This window comes from Epinephelus moara, chromosome 21 (genome assembly GCF_006386435.1).
Source record: "Epinephelus moara isolate mb chromosome 21, YSFRI_EMoa_1.0, whole genome shotgun sequence".
Classification (NCBI taxonomy): domain Eukaryota; kingdom Metazoa; phylum Chordata; class Actinopteri; order Perciformes; family Serranidae; genus Epinephelus; species Epinephelus moara.
The window spans coordinates 1,669,862-1,695,780 of NC_065526.1; the positions used below are offsets into that span (position 1 = coordinate 1,669,862).

At 40.5% G+C, this 25,919-nt stretch overlaps 3 protein-coding genes across 7 annotated transcripts in view; all 3 read right to left on the reverse strand.

Annotated features, from left to right (window-relative positions):
* The window catches only part of LOC126408775 (verrucotoxin subunit beta-like), a 38,260-nt gene extending 24,950 nt beyond the window's left edge, over positions 1-13,310 (reverse strand). The window contains exon 1 of the mRNA XM_050074451.1: positions 13,161-13,310. The gene's annotated coding sequence lies outside the window, so the exon portion shown is untranslated. The remainder of the gene's footprint in view (positions 1-13,160) is intronic.
* LOC126408776 (cytolytic toxin-alpha-like) lies at positions 797-24,037 on the reverse strand. 4 transcript variants are annotated; one of them, XM_050074453.1, is made up of 10 exons: positions 23,955-24,037; positions 11,910-12,022; positions 8,814-10,501; positions 6,634-6,761; positions 6,167-6,381; positions 5,821-6,071; positions 5,597-5,725; positions 4,613-4,745; positions 4,426-4,464; positions 797-2,030 (listed from the first exon to the last, which is right to left on the reverse strand). In XM_050074453.1, the coding sequence occupies exons 2-10, from the start codon at positions 12,007-12,009 to the stop codon at positions 1,750-1,752; spliced, it is 2,964 nt and encodes a 987-aa protein (XP_049930410.1). In that variant the 5' UTR covers positions 12,010-12,022; positions 23,955-24,037; the 3' UTR covers positions 797-1,749. The 4 variants fall into 4 exon arrangements, with proteins under 4 accessions (XP_049930410.1, XP_049930413.1, XP_049930411.1 ...); XM_050074456.1 differs by lacking the exon at positions 23,955-24,037 and adding an exon at positions 22,918-22,935 and having other exon boundaries at positions 11,910-12,017; XM_050074454.1 differs by lacking the exon at positions 23,955-24,037 and adding an exon at positions 12,961-12,980.
* Positions 15,922-23,268, reverse strand: LOC126408774 (uncharacterized). Of its 2 annotated transcripts, none has more exons than XM_050074449.1 (3): positions 23,118-23,268; positions 21,867-21,974; positions 15,922-20,369 (listed from the first exon to the last, which is right to left on the reverse strand). In XM_050074449.1, exons 2-3 carry the CDS (start codon positions 21,964-21,966, stop codon positions 17,173-17,175), a joined length of 3,297 nt encoding a protein of 1,098 aa, XP_049930406.1. In that variant the 5' UTR covers positions 21,967-21,974; positions 23,118-23,268; the 3' UTR covers positions 15,922-17,172. The 2 variants fall into 2 exon arrangements, with proteins under 2 accessions (XP_049930406.1, XP_049930405.1); XM_050074448.1 differs by having other exon boundaries at positions 15,923-20,369; positions 21,867-21,979.
* Positions 24,038-25,919: the final 1,882 nt, after the last annotated feature.

A 25,919-nucleotide genomic window follows, 5' to 3' on the forward strand; every position in this document is an offset into this window, starting at 1 on the left:
TTTGCACTTGAAGGTTGCCCGTTCACTTACGTTTTAACAGGTCTGACGCTACTATGCGCCCCGGCTGTATCTAGGCTAACGGCTAACATGCTAACTATTATTTTTATGTCACTAGTCACTTGAAACAAATTTAGGACGATAGAAGACAGGTTGAAATAAACCGAAATTTCCCTTTAAATGTCAATATGACAACTTTCAGCATTCTGCTTGTTTTTATCATGTCCCTTGCACGACAAACACTTTACGGATGATTAGATTTTTAAGCACTTAAGTAAAAACATTTCAACTGGATTATGCAAACTGCAAATATTCTATTTCCTCATTTGAGGAAATAAAGCGGTGGAGCACTGTTCTGGTGCGCTCTGAAACTGTTACTCTAATTACATTTATCATTTTTACAATAAACTATTATTGTTTTTCTTGCCGTCACTGCAGCCATTATTCTCAGGCCTAAGTTATCACCCTTGAGCAGAAGCATGAACCCATGTTTGTGAGAAAGCGTTCAGACTTAATCAGGAGGCAACTTTTTCAGGAGGTGCACATAGAGAGTCAATGTAAAGATGCAAGAGGGGGCAAACCAACCAAGAGTTCACACACACACACACACACACACACACACACACACTTATGTGAAATGATNACACACACACACACACACACACACACGGTTTTGCTTAAGTTACCAGATTTCTAACTCGCGGACACTTGGTTGCATCATTTCACATGTGTGTTTACTCTGGGCTGTATCAGTGAGAAACAACAACACAGTCAGCATGTTGACACAAGGAGAGCAGAGTTTAAGCACAGATAGCAGCCACTTTATTTTCCTTCACCTTGCAGGTAAGATTCATACAAATACCAGAAACAACATGAATTATCTTTTCATTCACAGACATTCTTCCACACCTAGTAAAGACAAAACTTAATGACCCATCAGTAAATATCCAAGTAGCTTCCAAAAATTGACCTTAATTAACAAAAAAACAACAACCAAAAAACAGTACCCTCCATTTTTGTTCACATGAATAATATAATTTTGTTTATCGTTATCAGCAGACACAGTTTCAGTCCACACAAGAAATTAATCCAGCGTTAGTATTATGCTCTCTTTTTAAATATGTTTTAGTCTTAACCTTCTCCTAATATCAAGCTCTTAAGCTGCTCAATGCTCCACTGTGTTCACCACTTAGTTGTGTGTAGGAGAACGACAGTGGCCAACGCAAACACACAATGGTCCTGACGAGAGCCTCTGTTTGGTTTCTCTGTTCTGGGCGAACTGGAGAACAACATGGACGACTGTGTGGAAGAGGACCCACTCTGTATATAGATATAAATGGCTCCTTCAGGCAATGAAAACACAACCATTCTTAGTTTCAGGTGATTATACTCTATGAATTAGATTTCATTTCTGCCAATGCATCCCCCTAAATCCTACACACTGTACCCTTAGTACAAAAATAGTGATCAGTGCAGCGCTGATCAAGCTCTTAAGAGTTGATTTAACATATTAACAACTCAACCACTGATCATGTCTGTCACCTGATATGACTTTTAGTGCATAATGCATTTTCATTTCTTTGTATCAGCAGCACGGTTGAGTTTGCGTTTCTCTCCTTCAGTCTTTGCACCAAAATACATATCAGTGCCATCAGATAATTGTTCAAGTGCACTAAACTGAAATATGAATAAGATCAAAGCCTCCCTCGCTCATGAACGTTGGCCAGCCCTGCTGAGACAGACCTTACCTGACTAAACAGGTAGGCCAGAGGGCAGCCCCAGCTCAGCACAAAGCGTAGGGTCTCTGCTTTGAAGGTGAGTTAACAACTTCCTGCTGGCTTCGCGTCCTTTCTTCCGTATCATGTCGATGAGGCGGCGTGCCCTGTTTGCACTGGTACTGTTCTCCTGAAGTATCGAGTCTTTCTCCCCGTCATTCAAGACACCACCCTCTAACAGATCATCCAGCAGCTGATTGATAAGCTCTCTGCACACCCTGCCGACAAGTTTAGGCCTCAGTCTGGCAAGCTCCTTGTCTACAGGAAAAAAGATAGATAGATAGAGAAATACTTTATTGATCCCGAAGGAGAGTCACTTTGCAGCTGCTCCATAACACACACATTCCAATAAGAATAATACTTAAAATATAAAATCAAGGAAAGATAAAATACAAGAATAATAAAAATGCAGGCATAAAAAATATATACATTATGTGTTGTAAAGTGGCAGAAGTGGCTTAAAAAAGTGGGGAAAGAAATAAAATAAATAAATATTGGATTGTTCAGATTTTCATTTATCTGGTGGGTGTTCAGTTTCTAATTTTGGGATTTTTTTTCCTTTTTTTTCTGAGGAACGACAAAAAGAAAATTATAAATAAAAATAAATCACATTGTTTCCCATACATTGATTTATTTGTGACGGTCCACTACTTTTATCAATATTGACTGCCACTGTTCATTTTCTATTTTCTGTTTGTTTACTATTTCAAATGGGTAAGTTGTTATTTCATTGTAGAGCTACACACAGCATATTAATTCACCCAGCTCCTCCTTGCCCTGCTCCCTCTCTGTCTTCATCACAAGAGCTCTGCACCGGGGACAGTTGGGCTGTTAGCATCACATGGCTAAGGGCTTGGGTACATGCATTATCTTAGAGTGCAGCCGTTACGCCCTGAAAAACAGACGCTTGAGAATGCCTGTGTGCTGCGACAGCATCACTCTCCCTCTTGAGTGCACCTTCCATGTGTCTCCATTGACATTATATTCAAGGGGGCAAAGAAACACAGGATGTGTGCGGGCCCTAGAATTAACGATTATTAACAGCTTTAACGACAAAGATGAGCCATTTCAGTGTCTGTGTGAGTCATTTTTCATAGAGAAGTACTATAAAGTACCCAAAATACTCTTATTGCAGCTTCTTACGTTCAGATATTGGCAGCTTTACACACTCTCCCATGACGGTGAACTAAATCCTTTGGCGTGAGTATGAAACAAGACATTAGATGACATCATTTTGAGGTTTGGGAGAGACAGACCGACATTTTTCAACATTTTAACACATTTTTCGATAAAATGATTAGTCGACTAATCGAAGAAATAATCGACAGATTAGTCGACAATGAAAATAATTGTTAGTTGCAGCCCTAATTTGGGACGCCAATTTTTTTTTCTAGAATGGCAAAGGCATGACCCACCTACTCTTTTTCTGATTGGCTAGTGCTCGTTGCCTTCCTTATATTTCGTACATGTGTATTTCTCCTGAGTACTCAATACTATTGTTATCCTGCATCATCTTCTTCTTCTTCTTCCGAGGAAATCATACTTCGCATGCGTGAAAAATCACCAAACTTTGCACAAAGGTCCAGTCCCATGCCAGATATCCTCAGCTGTAAAAACAGGCCAATAGTCCTGATGGTGGCGTTACAGCAAGCCTGTAAAAACAGGCCAATAGTCCTGATGGTGGCGTTACAGCAAGCCTTTAAAGTTCAAAATTTTAAAAATTCACAACAAATCAACCATACGTGCTACAGATTTGCAACTTTCACCAAACTGTAGCCCCAATACTGAAGAAACTTTTGTACATTTAAACCTGTTGCAAATTATGAAGTCCATCACTCTGTTTTTTTCAAAAACTGTAAAACTTCTTAAACCTCAATTGACACCAAACTTGCTACAGAGCATCTTCAGACTGTCCTACACAAACGATCCACACAGATTTTTGATTCATCAAAAATTGAGCCTACAGTGCATCAAAATGTTTGACTGTAAACGGTACTGTAAACATATACTTGCAAATTCTTGCTAAATAAATCTTCAATGTTCATTAAAAAAAAAAGACAAAATTCTAGAGTCATGGTAGATGATGTTTGGAAAATTTCAGAATTTTATCTTTTTGACAGCATTTTGAATTTTGCTCTAATGTGAACAATTGGAGTCAATGTAAAAATGGCAATTTTAAACATCAGTTTTTCACTTATGGAGCAAATAAATCATTGTTAAAACAAATTACCAACATCTCCATGCTGTCTAGATGCAATATGTGTATTTTGGGATTTTTGTCTTAATAACTGAATTTTTTTTACAGCCGTTTGAAATCTGCCTTTACACACTAACAGCTGCTGTCTCAGTGAGATAGAGGATGGTTCTTGGTGTTGAAGATTGTGAGTTCAAGCCTCAGCTCGTGCAACATTTCCATATGAGAAATCTACCCAAACTTTTCATAAAGGTCCAGTCCCATGCCAGATGTCCTCAACTGGAAACACAAGACAATAGTCCTGATGGTGGCGCTACAGCAAGCCTCTAAATTTCAAAACTTTGAAAATTCATAACAAATCAACCATACGTGCTACAGCTTTGGAACTTTCACGTTCCCTAAAATTGCCTGGCCCCGACCATTGCTGCGCAGCAGCTACAATTATATATTATGTCTTACCATACATCACCTGAACATCACCAGTGTTTTGATAGTCATCTGAAATAAAATCCAGATAAACAACATGTAAATTTTATGTTGTGCATTCACAATACAAGACACTTAATTTAAGCCATTTTAGCTAAACAAGAATGATATACAGGTGCCGTAAATACACATGACAGAATATCATTTCATCACCACTGACTTTTTCGAATTGCACTGGTCCACACTTGTTCACTTGTTGTGTGTCTGAGTCCGAGCTGGAAATTACTGTCAGGATCGTCAATGAACACTTCGAAGAAGTTTGGGTCACACCACTCATATATGAGCTTTAATTTCTGTGACAGAAATATATAAAGGGAGAAAGGAGCAGAGTTAGACTTTGTGCTGAGGTCAATTTTTAAAATGTGATAAGTTACACGCCTGAAGAAAAATGTGCTGATGTCTTCAGGTGGCAAGCCACAGGGGCTGTATTTGACCAAAACAATGCAATGACAGGACATGATGACGCCTCTGCTCTACTTAGTGTGTCTGATTTCCTGGCTGTTTTTCTGTTTCAGGATGCAGGTCAACCTCATGAGCCACATCGGGGCCTGGCCATGACACAGAAGCTCACCACCTACCAACAGAGCCTCCCTGCTCATTTTCACAGATATGACTGATTACTGACTTTCACATTTGTTTGGTTATTTCTTGTTATTTTGTAAATAAATGAGCTCTTAAGTATTTCTTCACTCGTCTCATTTCCCATCACTGTTCCAGCCTAAGAGCTGGGATGTCACAATATCTTTAAGAAAATGTTAATTAAGTTAATTTTGGAAAACCTGCTTGTCTGTCTGGTAAATCAGAACACAGTTAGCTTAGCTTAAACACTGTAAGCAAGGGGAAGCAGCTAGCATGACCGTGTTAATCCTTATGTTTGTCCATGAGTTTCATCCTTAAATAAAACGCAGTGTATTTAACAAGTTGCCATTTTACGAGAGAAAATACAGACTGTTAGTTAGCTTTACAAGGTGCTGGTCAGCAGATGTTGTGATCTTTGGACAGAGCCAGGCTAGCTGTTTCCTCCTGTTTTCAGTCTTTATGCTACGCTAAGCTAACCATCTCCTGGCTTTAGCTTCATATTCGTCCATTTTATTTATTTCTGGACAACAGTTAAATCAATAAGTAAATACTGTCCAAACTTTACCTCGGGGTTAATTTCTGCAGCGTCCATATCGGCTGTGAGGATGAAATAGCCACGCATTTTCAGGTATTTTGCTGGGTATGGCTTTTGGATCATTTTGTATCCACTGGATAATTCCTTGTTCTGTATTTTCTGTGGGAGGAAATGCTTCAAGGTTACAGCAGCCGACATTGCTGCCAGTGTTTTGAAGTGTGAATCAACATGGTGCCAGTAACATATGTAATCACCTCTTCTAGAGCTGGATCACAAGGGATCACATAGACATGCAGTGTGAGGAATGTTTTGGTGGTCTTGTATATCAACACTTTACAGTTAATTCTCACGGGGAAGCCGGCTCTCATCAGGACTCCTCTTGGAGAGAAAGCTGGCTGAGACAACTTGACATGGGATGATGTGACCTCAGACACTTGTTCCACAATGTCTCCACATGTATCTATGTGGAGGACTGCAAACTTGTCTAAAACTGTAGGGTTGTCTTCTGCACAAAAGACACGTGTATAAAGGTTTTGAAAGACATTCATCAAACATTACTGAGGTTGTTACATCTTGTTTTGATCGTATGATGTTGCTTACCTGTGCAGATCCAGTGTGGCAAATGTGCTTCATCTAACTTTCCAGCAATGACTGTAATGTCCAGTAGGGGACCTCCAGGGATGTACTGCATGGTTTCCAGTCTGTCCGCGTGCTCCTTCCAAGAGCCAAACTGGTACTTGAAGCTGACCTTTTCCTTGCAAACCCAGCGCAAGCCAGAGACACTGCATTCGAAGGCACCTGCTTCAGACTGCAGGCTAATTCATGAAAGGGAAACAAGTATTGTAAGTCTGGGTCTCCTATGTGCTAGAATATTGTAAGATCAGAAATGTCGTTAATGTAAACAGAAAACAAAATCTGCCCTGTTTTAATTTGCTGAGAAATGTAACAATACCACGATAATTGTAATTATGTATTGGCATTAAATGTTAAAACACCGAAAAAGGTCGTAGTTTTCCTTCTGTGAAAATGTGTTTGCTGTGCCAAAGTATTTGAAGACATTTTTTCACCTGTAAGCTGGAGCATCGTCTGCATCCACACAGTTCACTTCAGGCTCAAGTTTAATCCAGTCGTGCTCAGAGAACAGATCACTTCCGGTTGCCCCCATACTCAAAAGAGGATCATTGTGTGACATTATCTGAAACAGGTTAAATAATAACTTACTGTAGATTCACAGTGTATTTGAAACAGTAGTACAGCTGATACTTTTGTTGTGGTGAGATAAAAAGAATCTTGAAAGGTTCTGTATGTGACATTCAGAGCATTAATGTAGCTGCAATCAACTATTTGCTGTGTAAAGATTTTAAAGAGTGATGACGTCCTGAGCAGAGAATGAAGTCAATGAAGTCAGACACTGTAGTCGGACAGGTCAAACTGATATGATGCTGATTTACAGGAGAGTTCACGTCAAATGGAGGATAAACCATGAACATGAACTACAGATCACCTGTAAAGCATTTTAATAAATTAATCTATTATAATTAAAACAACTGGAGGCTGAGAACAAACTGATATATGGGTCTGATCACTTTTTTAATGAATTGACATCATTCCAGACAGGATGTGAGTGTGTCTGTGACTTCCTGTATGGACTGAAGGCTGCTGGAAAATGTCGGGAAACTGTCCGACTTCACTGCGGCTTTTTGTCACCGCCCCCCACTGCGGCCGCCTGCTCTCATAAACTTTCCAGGCGAGGCGCAGTTCATCTCCAATGAGCCTATTAACAAAGTAGCAGAGTGAGAGAGTGGTACATCCTGTCAGCCGAGGGGTTTCCTATCTGTACTCCGGTTGGATCCAAACGGAGAGCCGGGGCTAGCTCAGAGACTAGCGGAGGCTAACTGGCTGTGCTTCCCTCTGGTCATGCTGTGGCTAACGCTCCGCTAGCCGCTCCCAGCTAGCTCCGGTTTGTTATTCAGGTTAAAGTGGGAAGAAGCAGCGGGTCTGTGGGGCAGCTGAGTGAAGTGGAGCCTGAGGAGGAAGCACCGGTTAGCCCCGGTTTCACTACAGGCAGATTCACTCGCTACAGGGGTGAGGAAATAAAACCTGAACAGCCAATCAGAGTGATCTCTCTCACCAACAAGCTCCGCCGCCGATTCAACATGCTCAATCGGCCGAAAATTTGGAATGAATGAGGAACTATTACCTAATCATTACCTACCCTTTTTGTGTACCCTAAAGTAAAGTGAGACATCAGAATGAGTAGGTAATGATTCAGTACTCATTACCTACTCATCTTGATGTCTCACTTTACTTTAGGGTACACAAAAAGGGTAGGTAATGATTAGGTAATAGTTAGTTCCTCATTAGTTCCTCAATAACTACTGAAATTTGATCAGGAGTTACTGAAGAACTGACTATTAACTAATAGTTAGTTCCTCATTAGTTCCAAATTTGTTTCATAGTAACTACTTTAAATTTTGTGCACCTCAAACAACTGTACTGTGAACAACGGTGTGATCAGTATACAGTACTTTACAGGCAGCCCCCATGATAAATTCCTTAAGCTTAGCCTACTTAAAATGTGACACACTATCATATTTATTTCTAAGGCATCATCGTACAGAATAACATGGATGGTCATATTAATGTGTATGTGGTCTGAAAATAATTAAGAATCCTGCTGTCTGTGATTTTATTTGTTAAGGAACTAATTGTAAAGATGATGATGAAGTAATGAAAGACTACTCATTATGTGTCACTTTACTTTAGGACATAAAAAGGTTAACTAATGGACGGTTTATTGAGTAATGATTCTGTACTGATGAAGTAACTAGTTCACTAATTATTAAGTCGTGATTAACCCCTCTATGAAATTTGATCATGAGTTAATGAAGAACTGACCATTAACTAATAGTTAGTTCCTCATTAGTTCCTCAGTAACTACTCTAATTTTGTAAAGCTTAGTTCCTCAGTAACTACTCATTAGTTCCTCATTAGTTACTCATTCTGTCTCTGGCTGAAGACCTGAAATGATCACTCTCTCAGCTCCTGCCATCTTTTGGCTCCATTGGAGATCTTCCTCTTTCAGACTGTTGTGTGGTTTGGCATACCCCACAATGTAGCTCAAAATGTGGACATTCTGTCCAACCTCAGCAGGTTTCTCCCAGCTGACGGATATCTCACTTGAGTTTGGTTCAACTTGAGGTTTCCCAGGAGGGCTGCAGGGTAAGGTTTTAATGGAACCACTTACTTCATTGGCTGGTCCAACGCCTGCTGAGGTCACTGCTCTGCACCTGAACATGTACTCTGTGTTAGGACTCAGATCGCTCACTGTGACTTCTTCAGCTTCTGATGCTGTCTTCTGTTTCCATCCATCATCTCCACTGACACAGTACTCAACAGAGTAGGAGGTGATGTTCTCTGCTCCAAACTTTGGTGGAGAAATCTTCAGTGTCACACTGTTGTGGTTTGTTTCAGTGACTGTCACTGTTTCAGGCTTTGAAGGCGGCTCAAAGTTCTCACTGACTGAAAAGCCGTCTTCATAAAGGTAGATGCTTGAACCTTTGTGTGTCTCATTTGTTGAACCAACTGTCAAGAACTTAATGTTCTTGTTCTCCTTGTTGGCCTCTGCAAAGTCACTGAAGAGCTTTGCTTTGTGACTCATTGTAGCTAAAACTTCTTTTGAGGTGTACCATTGTTCTCTCTCTACATCATCAGTATGTGCATCTCGAGGTTCGTCTGGTTTGGGTGTTTCTGTTAAGTAGTTTGATAAAGCTGAGAGGAAGGGTTCGGCACTTCCCAGTGAGGTGAAAACAAAACACACTGCATGCTCTGCACTGTGAATTTCGTTGTAGAGGTGATTTTGAGATGGAACGATCTTGGTGTTTTTCATCATGTTGGTGAAAGACTTTAAGATGCAGATTTCTCTCTCTTTACAGTCCATCCACTCGTTCAGTTCTTTGCTGTTGAAAGGAGAAGAATGTCTCTTCTTCAGGATCTCTGCGAGCTCAGCCTCCTCTTCTCCTCCTCCTCGGATTGATGGAAGTTTCTTTGCCAAGGTTCGTTGGAATTCCAGCTTGAACTCTGAGCACATTTCTTTAAAAGTTTTAATCTTCTTGCTGATCTGTGAGAACTGCTGTGCAGTGGTGGTTCTCAGTGCATCACTGCACCTCATTTCCAGCTCACTGAAGTCCTCCAGGACACTCTGTGATTCATGAACTAATCTTATACTTATCTGACGCACGAGTTTTGCAGCAGAAGAATCTAAACTCGTCAGTGGCAACAGCCAGACCTTCACTGGTACGGCATTTTCTCCGTTGGCTCCCAACAATTTTGGCAGACTTTGGTAGACCTCTACCGCATCCTGAAAGGATGTAGGAGGCTTCTGAAGGGAAAAGTCTCCAAAGAATCTGCAGGAGAATTTCTCAACATTTTCTCTGTCCTTGTCTTTCATTTTCAGTGAACCTTCACCCTCTATTGCAATTTTGGGAATCTTCTTGATCATCACCTTCAAGTTGCCCTCAATGTCTTGATGATCTTCCTTTTCGGACACTTCACGGTCAAAGACAAAGAAGGCTTGTGCCCCATAAAGAATAGCTGTGACTACATGTGTTGCTAATCCTTTATCAAAGACATATGGATGCTTCACATTGTCTCTTCCAAGATGATTCATGGACAGTTCCTGAACCTTTGTGGTAGCTTTGTACATCAGTGTTACTCTGGCCTGATTTTTGGAAGTCTTACTATCGCTCAGGTATTTGGCCGATCCTCCAACCTCCACCAGTCCACTTAAGAAACTTGCCTTCAGAGATGCTTCAACATTTAGTGCTGATGATTTATCTGCAATTGATTCAGATGCAACTATCTCAAAATCATTATAGCTCTGTGGTCTTTCTCCAATATGATTTCTCAGGTCATCTCGGTCCCACAATGTCATTCCTAAAAAGGAAGAAGCAAAAATCAAGTTCAGCTTCCAGAACCAGCCTGACAGGAGAATTTGTTACTACATCCTACAACACAGATAATGCCAGCCTTACACCAAGCAATTTTTCCAGGACTTTACTCTGTCAGACCAATTTCCAGTGATGGAATAAAATCATGAGTTTTTCCTCAGTTGGCGTGCGTGTTCGTGACCTTGATCGTTTGGTGTAAGGTGGTGATAAAACTCAGTACGAGCTGTCTGAAGTCAAATCTTTTTCTGGCCTTGACATTCCATCAAAATTAAACATGTTTAATATTATTGTAAGTTTTTAATCTTGGCTCATGGAAATAGTGAAGTTCAATGACACGAACACTGTCAACAACCCAGTGTTAATTTCACTGACGACAACTTTTCATCAACAACCTTTTTTCCGTCACGAAAACGAGACAATGACAAGCAAAAAATACGTCATGATAATAAAAACTAAGACAAAGTCTATGTTTCATTTTGTTGATGAGATGAGACATGACGAAAATGTTAGTGTAACAACCAATTACTGCGCTCTCTGCTGCACCAAACAGGAAGCAGCAAACTGGGTACACCATAAAAATGGAGGGGACTCCAGGGAGGTGATGGAACATAAACAAGTCTGGGTTCTCTTGGACTGTGGAAAAGGAGAACAAAGTGGTGGAGTTGTGGAGTGAACATGAGTCAGTGTTAAATTCAGCGTGTATCCGGTCCACCAACCAGCACTAAGTTTAATGAGAAATCTTCCTCTAATTTCCACGGTCTCCTCCCACTAAACTAACCCAGCAATGGGGCTGCAACTAACCATTATTTTCATTATCGACTAATCTGTCGATTATTTCTTCAACTGGTTCGACTCATCGTTGCAGCCCTACCCAGCAATGGAGGCTGCTGATGAGTAGTATGTAGCTGGACTGGGTATGAAAAACTAGAGGGCTTTTAATTTGAAACAGGAAGCAGAGTCGGTCATAGACTTTTGCCATGAGTTTTGTGTCCAGAACTGGCCCTGTAGTTTGATCCAGCCCAGTCCAGGTTGAAATGGCACTTTTGGACAGAGTAAAGAGAGGATCACCTCATCAGTTTGTTTGAGGAACAGCTGTGTTTGTATGACACAAACTGTAAATGACTTCAAAAGGTAAATTAAGGCCTGTCAATCAGTTTGAAGCTGAGGTTAAAATGACTTCCTGTTAGACTTTATTTTGGCGGTCCCTTTTTCCTTTTGATCTTATGGGACTTTTATTTTGACGCCGTCTGCTGCCAGAAACAGGATATAGAGGCAGAAACGTTTGAGAACAAAGAAGGGAAGACGTGTAACTTTGCTCTGCAATTATCAAGCTCTTGTTTCCTGTACAGTTAGGCGCCCGACTGCATTAAGCATCTTTACATGTGAATCCTCACCAGGGACGAGTGAGTCTTTGCGGCAGTCGTACAACATCCCGGGGCTGAAAGGCCGACCGAGCGCCGCCACCTCCATCGTCCCGCTGGCCTCAGAGTCCATCGCTCAGTCTGAACTGGACAAAATAGACAACAGTTTGTTAGTTCACTTCTCTGACTCCTCTGTTTGTCTGCCAGATGTTTAAAGAACATTTGGCATCATGTCCAACCACCCTCACATTTTCACTTTAATTTGACCTTTGTCACTCACTGACGCTCACATCATTTTACAGACTTCCATTTAAAACAACCAACACAGTCTGAGCTTGTATTTACAGCCTTCAAAAAAAGGATCAGTTGGTTGAGTTTCAGCTCAGTGGACCTCACGCACCAACAGTCTCTTCAATTTCTCTCATATTTTCTCTTAATTTTACGGTTAAGAGAAAAAACAAGAGAAGTCAACTTCAGATGCACCAAACATGCGTAATCGTCCAAATCTGCTCTGACCCAGCTGTGCTGAATGATCAGTCCCACTTAGTCATAGGTAACGTCCCCTAAACACTATATAAGGGCAGGTGTTGTGCTGTGTGCAAAGACTGTGAAACATGAACAAGAACCGGAGAGATGGCACCAAAGAGAGGGCTGGAAGAAGAAGAACTTTTGCAGTAGGGAAATCAATGTACTGTTAAATAAACTTGATCAAAGTAAATGTGATTTTCCAGAGTGGTTGTACTGGTGTTGCAGGAAAACCGAAAACCCAGCACTGACTAAACATTTGTGATAAATGTGTGTCAGCAGCAGTGATGAAGTATTCAGATTCTCGACTCAAGTAAAAGTACTATACCACACTGTAAAAATACTCTGTTATTGTAAAAGCCCTGCATTGAAATTGTTGCTTCAGTAAAAGTTTGTAAGCGTAATTAGGAAAATATATTTAAGTATTAAAAGTTATCTTAGTACTCATACACACTGAATATTTGATTGCACCTCAAAGATCATTCTACTTGATTTTAACTTGCATTTTTTTTGTATTTCTGTCCATCTTTTGTATCAGTTGTAATAACTTTGCACTCACCTAGCTAGTGTCTGATATCTGGGAACAAGGTGACATCACTAAAAAGAGGCAACACAAGCAGCCAGATGATCAGACAGATCAGAAACAAACATGTTAAATGACAACATCCTAGTTTTGTGTTGGTATGTTTCCATGTTTTTATATCTCATCTTGTCTGCCTCCCTCTCTGTGTGTCACTTAGATAAAGTTTACTTGCTCACCTGCTGTCAGTGCTGTTCTACGATCTGTAGCTCTGTGTTTTCCTGATGATCTTTGTTGTCTTTGTGTCCATTTTTTAAACAGCGCTGTTTCTTGTATCCTGATTTATTTAAATGTTACTCTGCCTCTAAAAAGCTCAGATTGACTGTTGAAGTTTTATTTAACCTTTGACCTTTAAGCCTCTGATAAAACACTTTGGTAACACTTCAGCTGATTGGCTGCTGTCAGGATTAAACCTGTACAATGCCTCCCTCTAGTGGCTGATACAACACACTGCTTCAGACTCCACCTTCTGCTAAATCTGTTGCTCAAGTCAACACTACACACACACCGGGCCTAATGCAGCAACACTCTCTTAAATTTCTCAATATTTATATAAATACAAAAATACACAGTAAACAGTTCTGTTAGTAACACAGGAAACAGTCCTATTAGTAACACAGTGAACAGTTCTGTTAGTAACACAGTGAACAGTCCTGTTAGTAACAGAGTGAACAGTTCTGTTAATAACACAGTAAACAATTCTGTTAGTAACACAGTGAACAGTTCTGTTAGTAACATAGGAAACAGTTCCGTTAGTAACACAGTGAACAGTTCTGTTAGTAACACAGTGAACAGTCCTGTTAATAACACAGTAAACAGTTCCGTTAGTAACACAGTGAACAGTTCTGTTAATAACACAGTAAACAGTTCCGTTAGTAACACAGTGAACAGTTCTGTTTGTAACACAGTAAACAATTCTGTTAGTAACACAGTAAACAATTCTGTTAGTAACACAGTAAACAATTTTCGGTAGATAAGAAAAGATGTGATGTATGCTGGAAAGAAGCAAGCCAATAGGAGCTTCCATGTTCTCCCCACTGCCAATGAGACCCTATAGAGCTGATCTCAAACAAGCAGGTGGCCCGATGGCTTGTGGGTCTTGTAGTCAGACACTCCTGATCTCCACTGAAGTTCTGAATTCGTTCTTGGCACCATAGATTATCATAAACGTACATACATTAAAAAAACAAATGGCTCCTCTGATGTCTTAAAGGAAAATAGCAGTCTTCCGATCACATTGGGGTTTTCTAGAAGTGTTTAATACAGTGAGTTCCTGAATAGACATTTCTGTCTGTGAAGATTAGTTTTTAACTCATATTCACACATTTAGTTCATCGTTTTGTTTTTAAAAATACGTGGACATCACCTCAGAAAAACACGTGTAAAATGTTTATTTTCTTTGATATTGTTATCAACTTTAAATTTGGATTAAGTGAGGCTTTGTGATATGGTCCCATGGTGTTTTACCTGTGTATTACCTTCCAGTTCTGGTCGTCTAAAGAATCTCTCATCAAGAAAATATTCAGGCGAGGACATGGGCGCCACTAGGGATTTTGGGCCCCATGAAAAGAATTTTTACTGGGCCTCTGATACAACCGGCCGAGAGGCTAGCAAAAATTGTTGATGCTATTTAACATAAAACGATGCATTTTGATGGTATTTTTGACTATCATTCCCATATTAGTGAAAAAAGAAGGTCTAATTTATCTCCAGAACTGTAGACTCACAGGTGGTGTCCTTGGATTTGGGGTGAAAAAATACATATATGAGGCTATATGGTCGTTAATCTATTTAATCTTCTTTTTTCCAGAATATGTAAACATTTCTCTGATTGGATTGAGAGCAGTCACCCAGTCTGCTGCACACACCACAAATTTTCTCCTCTGTTCCTACTGCAATTCTTCTATTTCAGTGATAGCTGAATTTTAACAAAACAAAAAAGTTAAGTGTGTGTGTGTGTGTGTGTGTGTGTGTGTGTGTGTGTGTGTTAATGTTTCCAAAACAAATAAAGTTATTGCTGGGGCGTCGGTGGCTTAGTGGTAGAGCAGGCGCCCCATGTACAGTACAAAGCTGTTGCCGCAGTGGCCTGGGTTCGACTCCAGCTTGTGGCCCTTTGCTGCATGTCTCTCCCCCCCTTTCACACTTGTCTGTTCTATACATTAAAGGCTAAACATGCCCAAAACATATAATAAATAAAGTTATTGTTACCAGTACATTGTAAATAAAATATATTTGTGATAATTATTTTTTGTCAGTATTATAATTTTATTAGGGGCCCCTCTTAATCATGGGCCCCTAGAATCCTTCTGCTTTCTCCCCCCTTTTTGGCGCCCCAGGGCGAGGGTCAAAAAACAAAACAAAATAAAACAAAACTTCTATTTCAGTGTGTTGAAACTTGTATGACTCAATGACAGAAGCACTTACAGTGAAAAAAACAGAGTGTTACCTTTCAAATGAGAAAACACATGTACATGCACCAAAAACAGAACAAGAAGAGCTGTCAGTTTACTTTGGACTTGGATAGACAGTTTCAGTGAGTTTTCCAAGAACGGTAATTAACAGTCAAATTTAACCTCCATGTTCTTGGATATATGATATTTGTATTTCAGATTTTGTTCATATGGTTCATATATGTCCTTGATATTTTCAGCACTTTCAAATATTGTTTGCAGTTTTCGAACTAATTTACTGTTTGGTCTAAATTCTAGCTCAAAATATGTTTGACCATAAAAGATCACATTTGATGATTTGAAAGGTCCTAAAAGAGAAGTTAGCTGCAGAGGGCTAAAGTGCTTAACAACACATCAAAGGTAACAGACAGGACGTGAGTCTGTCTTTATCAGATATGTTTTATTGTTAGCATTTAATCATTTCTCCAACATTCTGTATGAGTCGTCACTACAGAACAGTCACATGCAGTTCTGTGCACAACAATGTAAAAGGCCACAGGATCCAATAGTAGTCAATAAAATCACAAGCAGAAAAACAACAACAACAACAAGCTGATATCCCCATTTAAAAGTCCGCATTGAAAATGTACACTTATACTATAGTTATAATCAATATTCTAAGACTTTTATGGACAACAGAATATCCTTAAACAAATACATGTTCACTGTTCAGGTTTGCTGAGTTCATAGAGCTGCAGATATTAAACTCTGACTCACTGGTTTCAGGAGGTTAATGGTTCCAGCACTGAATGTAATCACACTTAAACATTTTCCACCACACATGGTAAATCTGTATTTTTGGTGAACAGCACATGGAAACAAGTTCTGCAGAAATACATTTGTACAAAAGAAAACTGTAAGAAGTCGCCCTCTTTGTCTCATTCATCACATTTATGCTTGAGCTTTTCTTGGTCATTTACATCTGAGTCTCTCAGTACAGAGACTCTGTCCTGTTTTGTTCCTGGTGTTTGAGAATCCTCTTTGTCTTGGTGGAATCTTTTTAGGTTTTGTTATGGTCTAGATTTTGCCTTAGTTTTGACAAAACATTTGTGATCACTTTAGCTTCAAGAGTTTCTCTCCTCTTTCTACTTTAGCCATGATGTCTGCTTTTTCTCTGATTCCCCCCTGGGCCTTGATCAGCGTCACTCACAATCCCATCTTGTTCTTTATTTTTATATACATGTCAGACTCGTTTGATCTTGGAAAGTCTCGTCATGGTCATGGTTGATGATGGTCTTTTTGACAGGAGTTCCTCTCCTCTTTCTACTATAGCCATGAACTCTGCTTTTTCTCTCATGTCCATCAGGGACTGAACTCGTTGCTTCCAGCCTGGCTTGGCCTCAGATTTCTCTCCCTCAATAAGCATGTCAATGTACTCTGAAGTGGAGAGAGGGTTTGGCTTCAGTGCTATCTCTTTAAGTTTGTTTAGACACTGAGCAGACATCTCCATAAATTTCACCACCTGTGTGTGCACATTATTATATGCAGCCCTCAGTTTTCCAATCAGTGCCTCAACAGGTGCCTTTTCCTCTTTGGCCTTTAGGTACTTTCCTTTCAGCTCTGTCACTGTTTGTTTTTCTTTAACCTCCTTATACTCCCATGAGTACTTCTGATTAAAATGTACATTCCAGTTACATTTGCCTGGACACTCAGTACATTTTCCATCTGGTCCCATTGCAGCACAGCGAGCCTTATCTGCATCATTGGGTATTTTACAGGGATAGTGGCAGGTGACATGACACTACTGACAGTTGGTGATGTAATTTCCAGAACCAGAAATGTCTTTTTGAAAAGGCTTTGTGACAGTGACTTCAAACTCAAAGTCCTCAATTCTGCTGATCTCTGCCTCATGCTCTTCCAGTTTGTCAGTTGTCTCTTTTATCTCTTTGAGTTTAGCTAACCCAACTCTAACCTGTATAACTGAATTCTCGAGCTGCAGTCTTTCTCTGAGGACCTCTTTTGTCATGGTCAAGCTTTTGGTGTCCATGACATTTAAAGCAGCAAAGAACCTCTTCATGCTTTTTGTCCCCATGTCCCAAAACATCTTATCGAAGCTTCCATCTTCGGCATCTTCACTCATGCCACCTTCTGCAGATGATTTGTTGTCTGCAAACAATGCAAAATTATTGAATTTGAAGTGAAGTGGCTGCCCCTCTGTTGTTTGAGGACACGGGACACCTGAGGCTTTGATTGCCTCAAGAACTGGTGGTTTCTGGCCGTCTGCAAACGTCACCAGAACTCTGATGTTTTCTGCAATATCTTTGCCAAAGATTGAGAGTACAGAATCAAACACATATTTCTGTGATGGTGTGAGTCGGGCCGAAGCAGCCTGAACTACAAAACACACAGCATCAATTTCACTGATCCCAAGCTCAGCAGAGAAGAGATTATGGAGCTGTTCTGTGATCTGTTTGTCTCTTTCTATGTCTCTTGTATCTCCAAACCCTGGAGTGTCAACAATGGTCAGTGAGTGCTCTATTTTAAACCCCTCCTGGTGGTTGAGTTTGTACACAGTGACGTCAGAAGTCTGGCTGTGAGCTTGTGATTTTGACTGACCCTCATCAACTAACTTAAACCGATATGAATCCTCCCATTGGACACCTAGAATGTAATTGATCATCCCATTGATGAGAGTTGACTTTCCAACTCCAGTGGCTCCAAAAACCATAATGGTGCGATTAGGTTTAGTTATTTCTTTCCCGAAACTGAAACGCTTGCACCCAGTGATATTGATTTGTTCTTCTTTCAGGGGAACTTTATAAACAGGCAGAGACCCTGTCTGGGGTTTTAGCAGTTTGCTTTTTTCTTTAACAGCATCAACAAGACGTTTAATCTTCCTTAACTTTGGTTCAACATGAAGTTTTCCATAAGAGCTGCAGGGCCTTTTGCTTGTACTTTTGAGGAAGTCTGTGAGGGGTGTAGCTTTTGTTGTGCAGACAGTAACAGTGATGCTTTCTTTGCTTCTGCCAGCTTCACCACAATCACATCTGACCCTGACAACATATTCTGTCTCTGGCTGAAGACCTGAAATGATCACCCTCTCAGCTCCTGCCGTCTTTTGGCTCCATTGGAGATCTTCCTCTTTCAGGCTGTTGTCTTTTTTGGCGTACTCCACGATGTAGCTCAAAATGTGGACATTCTGTCCAAGCTCAGCAGGTTTCTCCCAGCTGACTGATATCTCACTTGAGGTTGGTTCAACTTGAGGTTTTCCAGGAGGGCTGCAGGGTAAGGTTTTAATGGAACCACTGACTTCATTGGCTGGTCCAACACCTGCTGAGGTCACTGCTCTGCACCTGAACATGTACTCTGTGTTAGGACTCAGATCACTCACTGTGACTTCTTCAGCTTCTGATGCTGTCTTCTGTTTCCATCCATCGTCTCCACTGACACAGTACTCAACAGAGTAGGAGGTGATGTTCTCTGCTCCAAACTTTGGTGGAGAAATCTTCAGTGTCACACTCTTGTGGTTTGTTTCAGTGACTGTCACTGTTTCAGGCTTTGAAGGCGGCTCAAAGTTCTCACTGACTGAAAAGCCGTCTTCATAAAGGTAGATGCTTGAACCTTTCTGTGTCTCATTTGTTGAACCAACTGTCAAGAACTTAATGTTCTTGTTCTCCTTGTTGGCCTCTGCAAAGTCACTGAAGAGCTTTGCTTTGTGACTCATTGCATCTGGTACTTTGTTTGAAAGGTACCATAGTTCCTTCTCTACATCATCAGTATGTGGATCTCGAGGTTCGTCTGGTTTGGGTGTTTCTGTTAAGTAGTTTGATAAAGCTGAGAGGAAGGGTTCGGCACTTCCCAGTGAGGTGAAAACAAAACACACTGCATGCTCTGCACTGTGAATTTCGTTGTAGAGGTGATTTTGAGATGGAACGATCTTGGTGTTTTTCATCATGTTGGTGAAAGACTTTAAGATGCAGATTTCTCTCTCTTTACAGTCCATCCACTCGTTCAGTTCTTTGCTGTTGAAAGGAGAAGAATGTCTCTTCTTCAGGATCTCTGCGAGCTCAGCCTCCTCTTCTCCTCCTCCTCGGATTGATGGAAGTTTCTTTGCCAAGGTTCGTTGGAATTCCAGCTTGAACTCTGAGCACATTTCTTTAAAAGTTTTAATCTTCTTGCTGATCTGTGAGAACTGCTGTGCAGTGGTGGTTCTCAGTGCATCACTGCACCTCATTTCCAGCTCACTGAAGTCCTCCAGGACACTCTGTGATTCATGAACTAATCTTATACTTATCTGACGCACGAGTTTTGCAGCAGAAGAATCTAAACTCGTCAGTGGCAACAGCCAGACCTTCACTGGTACGGCATTTTCTCCGTTGGCTCCCAACAATTTTGGCAGACTTTGGTAGACCTCTACCGCATCCTGAAAGGATGTAGGAGGCTTCTGAAGGGAAAAGTCTCCAAAGAATCTGCAGGAGAATTTCTCAACATTTTCTCTGTCCTTGTCTTTCATTTTCAGTGAACCTTCACCCTCTATTGCAATTTTGGGAATCTTCTTGATCATCACCTTCAAGTTGCCCTCAATGTCTTGATGATCTTCCTTTTCGGACACTTCACGGTCAAAGACAAAGAAGGCTTGTGCCCCATAAAGGATAGCTGTGACTACATGTGTTGCTAATCCTTTATCAAAGACATATGGATGCTTCACATTGTCTCTTCCAAGATGATTCATGGACAGTTCCTGAACCTTTGTGGTAGCTTTGTACATCAGTGTTACTCTGGCCTGATTTTTGGAAGTCTTACTATCGCTCAGGTATTTGGCCGATCCTCCAACCTCCACCAGTCCACTTAAGAAACTTGCCTTCAGAGATGCTTCAACATTTAGTGCTGATGATTTATCTGCAATTGATTCAGATGCAACTATCTCAAAATCATTATAGCTCTGTGGTCTTTCTCCAATATGATTTCTCAGGTCATCTCGGTCCCACAATGTCATTCCTAAAAAGGAAGAAGCAAAAATCAAGTTCAGCTTCCAGAACCAGCCTGACAGGAGAATTTGTTACTACATCCTACAACACAGATAATGCCAGCCTTACACCAAGCAATTTTTCCAGGACTTTACTCTGTCAGACCAATTTCCAGTGATGGAATAAAATCATGAGTTTTTCCTCAGTTGGCGTGCGTGTTCGTGACCTTGATCGTTTGGTGTAAGGTGGTGATAAAACTCAGTACGAGCTGTCTGAAGTCAAATCTTTTTCTGGCCTTGACATTCCATCAAAATTAAACATGTTTAATATTATTGTAAGTTTTTAATCTTGGCTCATGGAAATAGTGAAGTTCAATGACACGAACACTGTCAACAACCCAGTGTTAATTTCACTGACGACAACTTTTCATCAACAACCTTTTTTCCGTCACGAAAACGAGACAATGACAAGCAAAAAATACGTCATGATAATAAAAACTAAGACAAAGTCTATGTTTCATTTTGTTGATGAGATGAGACATGACGAAAATGTTAGTGTAACAACCAATTACTGCGCTCTCTGCTGCACCAAACAGGAAGCAGCAAACTGGGTACACCATAAAAATGGAGGGGACTCCAGGGAGGTGATGGAACATAAACAAGTCTGGGTTCTCTTGGACTGTGGAAAAGGAGAACAAACTGGTGGAGTTGTGGAGTGAACATGAGTCAGTGTTAAATTCAGCGTGTATCCGGTCCACCAACCAGCACTAAGTTTAATGAGAAATCTTCCTCTAATTTCCACGGTCTCCTCCCACTAAACTAACCCAGCAATGGGGCTGCAACTAACCATTATTTTCATTATCGACTAATCTGTCGATTATTTCTTCAACTGGTTCGACTCATCGTTGCAGCCCTACCCAGCAATGGAGGCTGCTGATGAGTAGTATGTAGCTGGACTGGGTATGAAAAACTAGAGGGCTTTTAATTTGAAACAGGAAGCAGAGTCGGTCATAGACTTTTGCCATGAGTTTTGTGTCCAGAACTGGCCCTGTAGTTTGATCCAGCCCAGTCCAGGTTGAAATGGCACTTTTGGACAGAGTAAAGAGAGGATCACCTCATCAGTTTGTTTGAGGAACAGCTGTGTTTGTATGACACAAACTGTAAATGACTTCAAAAGGTAAATTAAGGCCTGTCAATCAGTTTGAAGCTGAGGTTAAAATGACTTCCTGTTAGACTTTATNCTGTCAATCAGTTTGAAGCTGAGGTTAAAATGACTTCCTGTTAGACTTTATTTTGGCGGTCCCTTTTTCCTTTTGATCTTATGGGACTTTTATTTTGACGCCGTCTGCTGCCAGAAACAGGATATAGAGGCAGAAACGTTTGAGAACAAAGAAGGGAAGACGAGAGGCAGAAACGTTTGAGAACAAAGAAGGGAAGACGTGTAACTTTGCTCTGCAATTATCAAGCTCTTGTTTCCTGTACAGTTAGGCGCCCGACTGCATTAAGCATCTTTACATGTGAATCCTCACCAGGGACGAGTGAGTCTTTGCGGCAGTCGTACAACATCCCGGGGCTGAAAGGCCGACCGAGCGCCGCCACCTCCATCGTCCCGCTGGCCTCAGAGTCCATCGCTCAGTCTGAACTGGACAAAATAGACAACAGTTTGTTAGTTCACTTCTCTGACTCCTCTGTTTGTCTGCCAGATGTTTAAAGAACATTTGGCATCATGTCCAACCACCCTCACATTTTCACTTTAATTTGACCTTTGTCACTCACTGACGCTCACATCATTTTACAGACTTCCATTTAAAACAACCAACACAGTCTGAGCTTGTATTTACAGCCTTCAAAAAAAGGATCAGTTGGTTGAGTTTCAGCTCAGTGGACCTCACGCACCAACAGTCTCTTCAATTTCTCTCATATTTTCTCTTAATTTTACGGTTAAGAGAAAAAACAAGAGAAGTCAACTTCAGATGCACCAAACATGCGTAATCGTCCAAATCTGCTCTGACCCAGCTGTGCTGAATGATCAGTCCCACTTAGTCATAGGTAACGTCCCCTAAACACTATATAAGGGCAGGTGTTGTGCTGTGTGCAAAGACTGTGAAACATGAACAAGAACCGGAGAGATGGCACCAAAGAGAGGGCTGGAAGAAGAAGAACTTTTGCAGTAGGGAAATCAATGTACTGTTAAATAAACTTGATCAAAGTAAATGTGATTTTCCAGAGTGGTTGTACTGGTGTTGCAGGAAAACCGAAAACCCAGCACTGACTAAACATTTGTGATAAATGTGTGTCAGCAGCAGTGATGAAGTATTCAGATTCTCGACTCAAGTAAAAGTACTATACCACACTGTAAAAATACTCTGTTATTGTAAAAGCCCTGCATTGAAATTGTTGCTTCAGTAAAAGTTTGTAAGCGTAATTAGGAAAATATATTTAAGTATTAAAAGTTATCTTAGTACTCATACACACTGAATATTTGATTGTCCCTCAAAGATCATTCTACTTGATTTTAACTTGCATTTTTTTTGTATTTCTGTCCATCTTTTGTATCAGTTGTAATAACTTTGCACTCACCTAGCTAGTGTCTGATATCTGGGAACAAGGTGACATCACTAAAAAGAGGCAACACAAGCAGCCAGATGATCAGACAGATCAGAAACAAACATGTTAAATGACAACATCCTAGTTTTGTGTTGGTATGTTTCCATGTTTTTATATCTCATCTTGTCTGCCTCCCTCTCTGTGTGTCACTTAGATAAAGTTTACTTGCTCACCTGCTGTCAGTGCTGTTCTACGATCTGTAGCTCTGTGTTTTCCTGATGATCTTTGTTGTCTTTGTGTCCATTTTTTAAACAGCGCTGTTTCTTGTATCCTGATTTATTTAAATGTTACTCTGCCTCTAAAAAGCTCAGATTGACTGTTGAAGTTTTATTTAACCTTTGACCTTTAAGCCTCTGATAAAACACTTTGGTAACACTTCAGCTGATTGGCTGCTGTCAGGATTAAACCTGTACAATGCCTCCCTCTAGTGGCTGATACAACACACTGCTTCATATAATTTTCTGGGAAGAGAAAAAAGAGTGGTCAACTCCATATATACATATACACACATTAGCCTGGGGCTATAATCCGGCATATTTACATACAAATGTTTATTAATGTGCACTGTCCCTTCTAACTTAAACAAAAAATAAATAATAAATAAACATATATATATATCATCTAAGGCAGAACACTTTAAAGGGACACATTTGCTGTATTAGCTGGTGATAGTTCTTAAAAAATAAACACATGTAATGTTATATATATTTTGGCAAAATGGGTTTCAGATCAACTTCAAGAAGCCCATACTGTACATAGAAATATATATAAATATAAATATAAATATATCTCGTCATCACAGAGGGCGTGTTGCTGAGTCATTTCATATACATGAAATATCTACACATACACGTTTTTCCAGTTACAGGCAACAGATTGGAAAAAGTCAGGACATCACACATTGCTATGTCATCATTTCATTTATATGTAAAAAAGTCAGATTCTGGTTTTAAGAAATGTGACCAGATATTAAGTTAGTGTGTAATAGTGTTGTCGGACAGTGTACTCACCAGAGATTCTGCTGGTTACTTGAGGATTCAGTTGTAATTTTCTTCCAAGAGAATACTTGACCAGTCTCCACTGCAGCACTGCTGTGTCACTGCAGTCTGTCCGACTAACTTTCACTTTCATTATGTAGGAGCAGTGGCGCCGTCGGGTGGTGGGGGCTGAAGTAATGCACTGATGTAGAGTTAGCTTTTTAGTGACTGCAGTGCTGTGGCAATTTTCAGAGGATGAAGAGGAAGTCCACCGAGTTCGACATCTCCTCTTTCTTTAAAAGGAAAATTTCCTTTTTTTTCATTTCATTTTTTTTATTTAAAAGGACACATTAATCAACATCTCTGTAAATGTGCCAGTGTTGTAGCCTGGAAATCTCAAGACTCAAATCTAGAAAGATTGTGAGTCTAGCCCTCACCGATACACCCTTCCTACCCAAGGGGCGGCACTAACTGAGACATTTCAGATGCTGCCGCACACAATTGGATAGCACGATGGCCAATCAGAGCAAAAAACAAGGTGACATATTCATTGCACTAAGCCCCATTTGTTTGCCGACCAGTGGGGCTAACTAATATATTATGCTTTTGCCGTATCCCGTTGGCAAAATGGCAAAAACGTTCTTCCTGGAAACGAAGGCTTCTAGGGCAGTCTTCTGTTCCTCTCTCAAGGAAAAAGATAAGTGTAGTTGGCTTAGCGTTTCTTCCAAAGCTAAATTGAATGGACGCGGTCCTTCGGCAGCTGCCATCTTGGCTGTTTACTTTTAGACTCATCACGTTACACCCGCCCAGAGCCCGCCTCTGTCAGATAAACTGATCTGACTGACTTAGAGTCACTCTTATCCTATAGACATTTCCTTAGCCAGTTATAATTTCTCCTTACCTGTGAAGCCTTGGGCTGATAATTGGTGCTGCTGTCAGGTCCCTGTCCTGATACCTGCCTGGTTTCTCCCTGTCCCTCTTCTATCTATTGCAATAATATAGATAATAAATGTGCAAAGCAAAATTTAGAAATAGAATTAAGAATAGTAGTGGTGACATAGCTGTGGAAATTAACCTCAAAGTGAGGACCCTGCATGATCATCCTTGCTGGCCTCTGGTCCACTGTCTCCTCCCTGACCCTGCTCTTTATACTGTGGCAATAAAGATCAAAAAAATATGTGCAAAGCAATAGTGAGCACAAGTTCTTATTAAGGAGGAGTGGGTCTATTCCTAGCATGAAACTAGCTAGTAAGGTATTTAACATCGGTAACATTAATATTAGTATTCTTGTTAACTAGCTTAACTTGATATATTGGCCTCTATTAATTAGTCATCATTTATCTAAGAAACTGTGAAGAAACTGTGCAAGGTTTTTTGCTTTTTGCTGGCTGGTTTTCTGAACATAGTTAACACACAGCAGCACACGTCTTGTCTGTGCGATTGATTCAGATCACAACAACGCTTAAAGACGGCTCAGAAAAACACATTACCACATGTTAAAAACGAATTGAATGGTTGTAACAGCTGTAAAAAGTGCGGGGGACAGAGGGCACAGATACGGGAAGTGCGGGGGACATGTCCCCTGTGTCCCCCCTCAAATTACGTCCATGCCTGCACACACAGATTCTAGATTTTCAATTTTGACTTTTTGACTAGATTAACAAGGGGGATGGTTTTTGGTCAATTTTCTAACAAAGGGGATGGCATCCCCCCTCAATTCGACCACTGGCCATTCCCATACACTGAGACATTCTCTGCCTGGACGTCCATTGAAATGCATTACAGAAAGTCAGTTTTGTTCGGTTTTATGAGCTTTTTCTGAGCTTTGAAGTTTAAAAATGGTCAAACGGTGTGCATGGGGTACATGCAACTCTGACACAAGGTATCCTGAGAGGCTGGGCGACCAGGTGTATTTTTTACACTTTAAACCACATCTCAACCGAGAAAAGTGTCTCCTTTGGATAAAGTTGTGTGGTAACGTTAGACCACAACATCAAC

Excerpts from the sequence above, each read along its gene's own strand:
- LOC126408776 (XM_050074453.1), bottom strand. The coding sequence starts at position 12,009 with ATGGACTCTGAGGCCAGCGGGACGATGGAGGTGGCGGCGCTCGGTCGG. Across the intron at positions 10,502-11,909 it reads CAAAGACTCACTCGTCCCTG|GAATGACATTGTGGGACCGA; the intron begins GTGAGGATTCAC and ends CTTCCTTTTTAG. Across the intron at positions 6,072-6,166 it reads GCCACACTGGATCTGCACAG|AAGACAACCCTACAGTTTTA; the intron begins GTAAGCAACATC and ends TCTTTTGTGCAG.
- LOC126408774 (XM_050074449.1), bottom strand. The coding sequence starts at position 21,966 with ATGGACTCTGAGGCCAGCGGGACGATGGAGGTGGCGGCGCTCGGTCGG. Across the intron at positions 20,370-21,866 it reads CAAAGACTCACTCGTCCCTG|GAATGACATTGTGGGACCGA; the intron begins GTGAGGATTCAC and ends CTTCCTTTTTAG.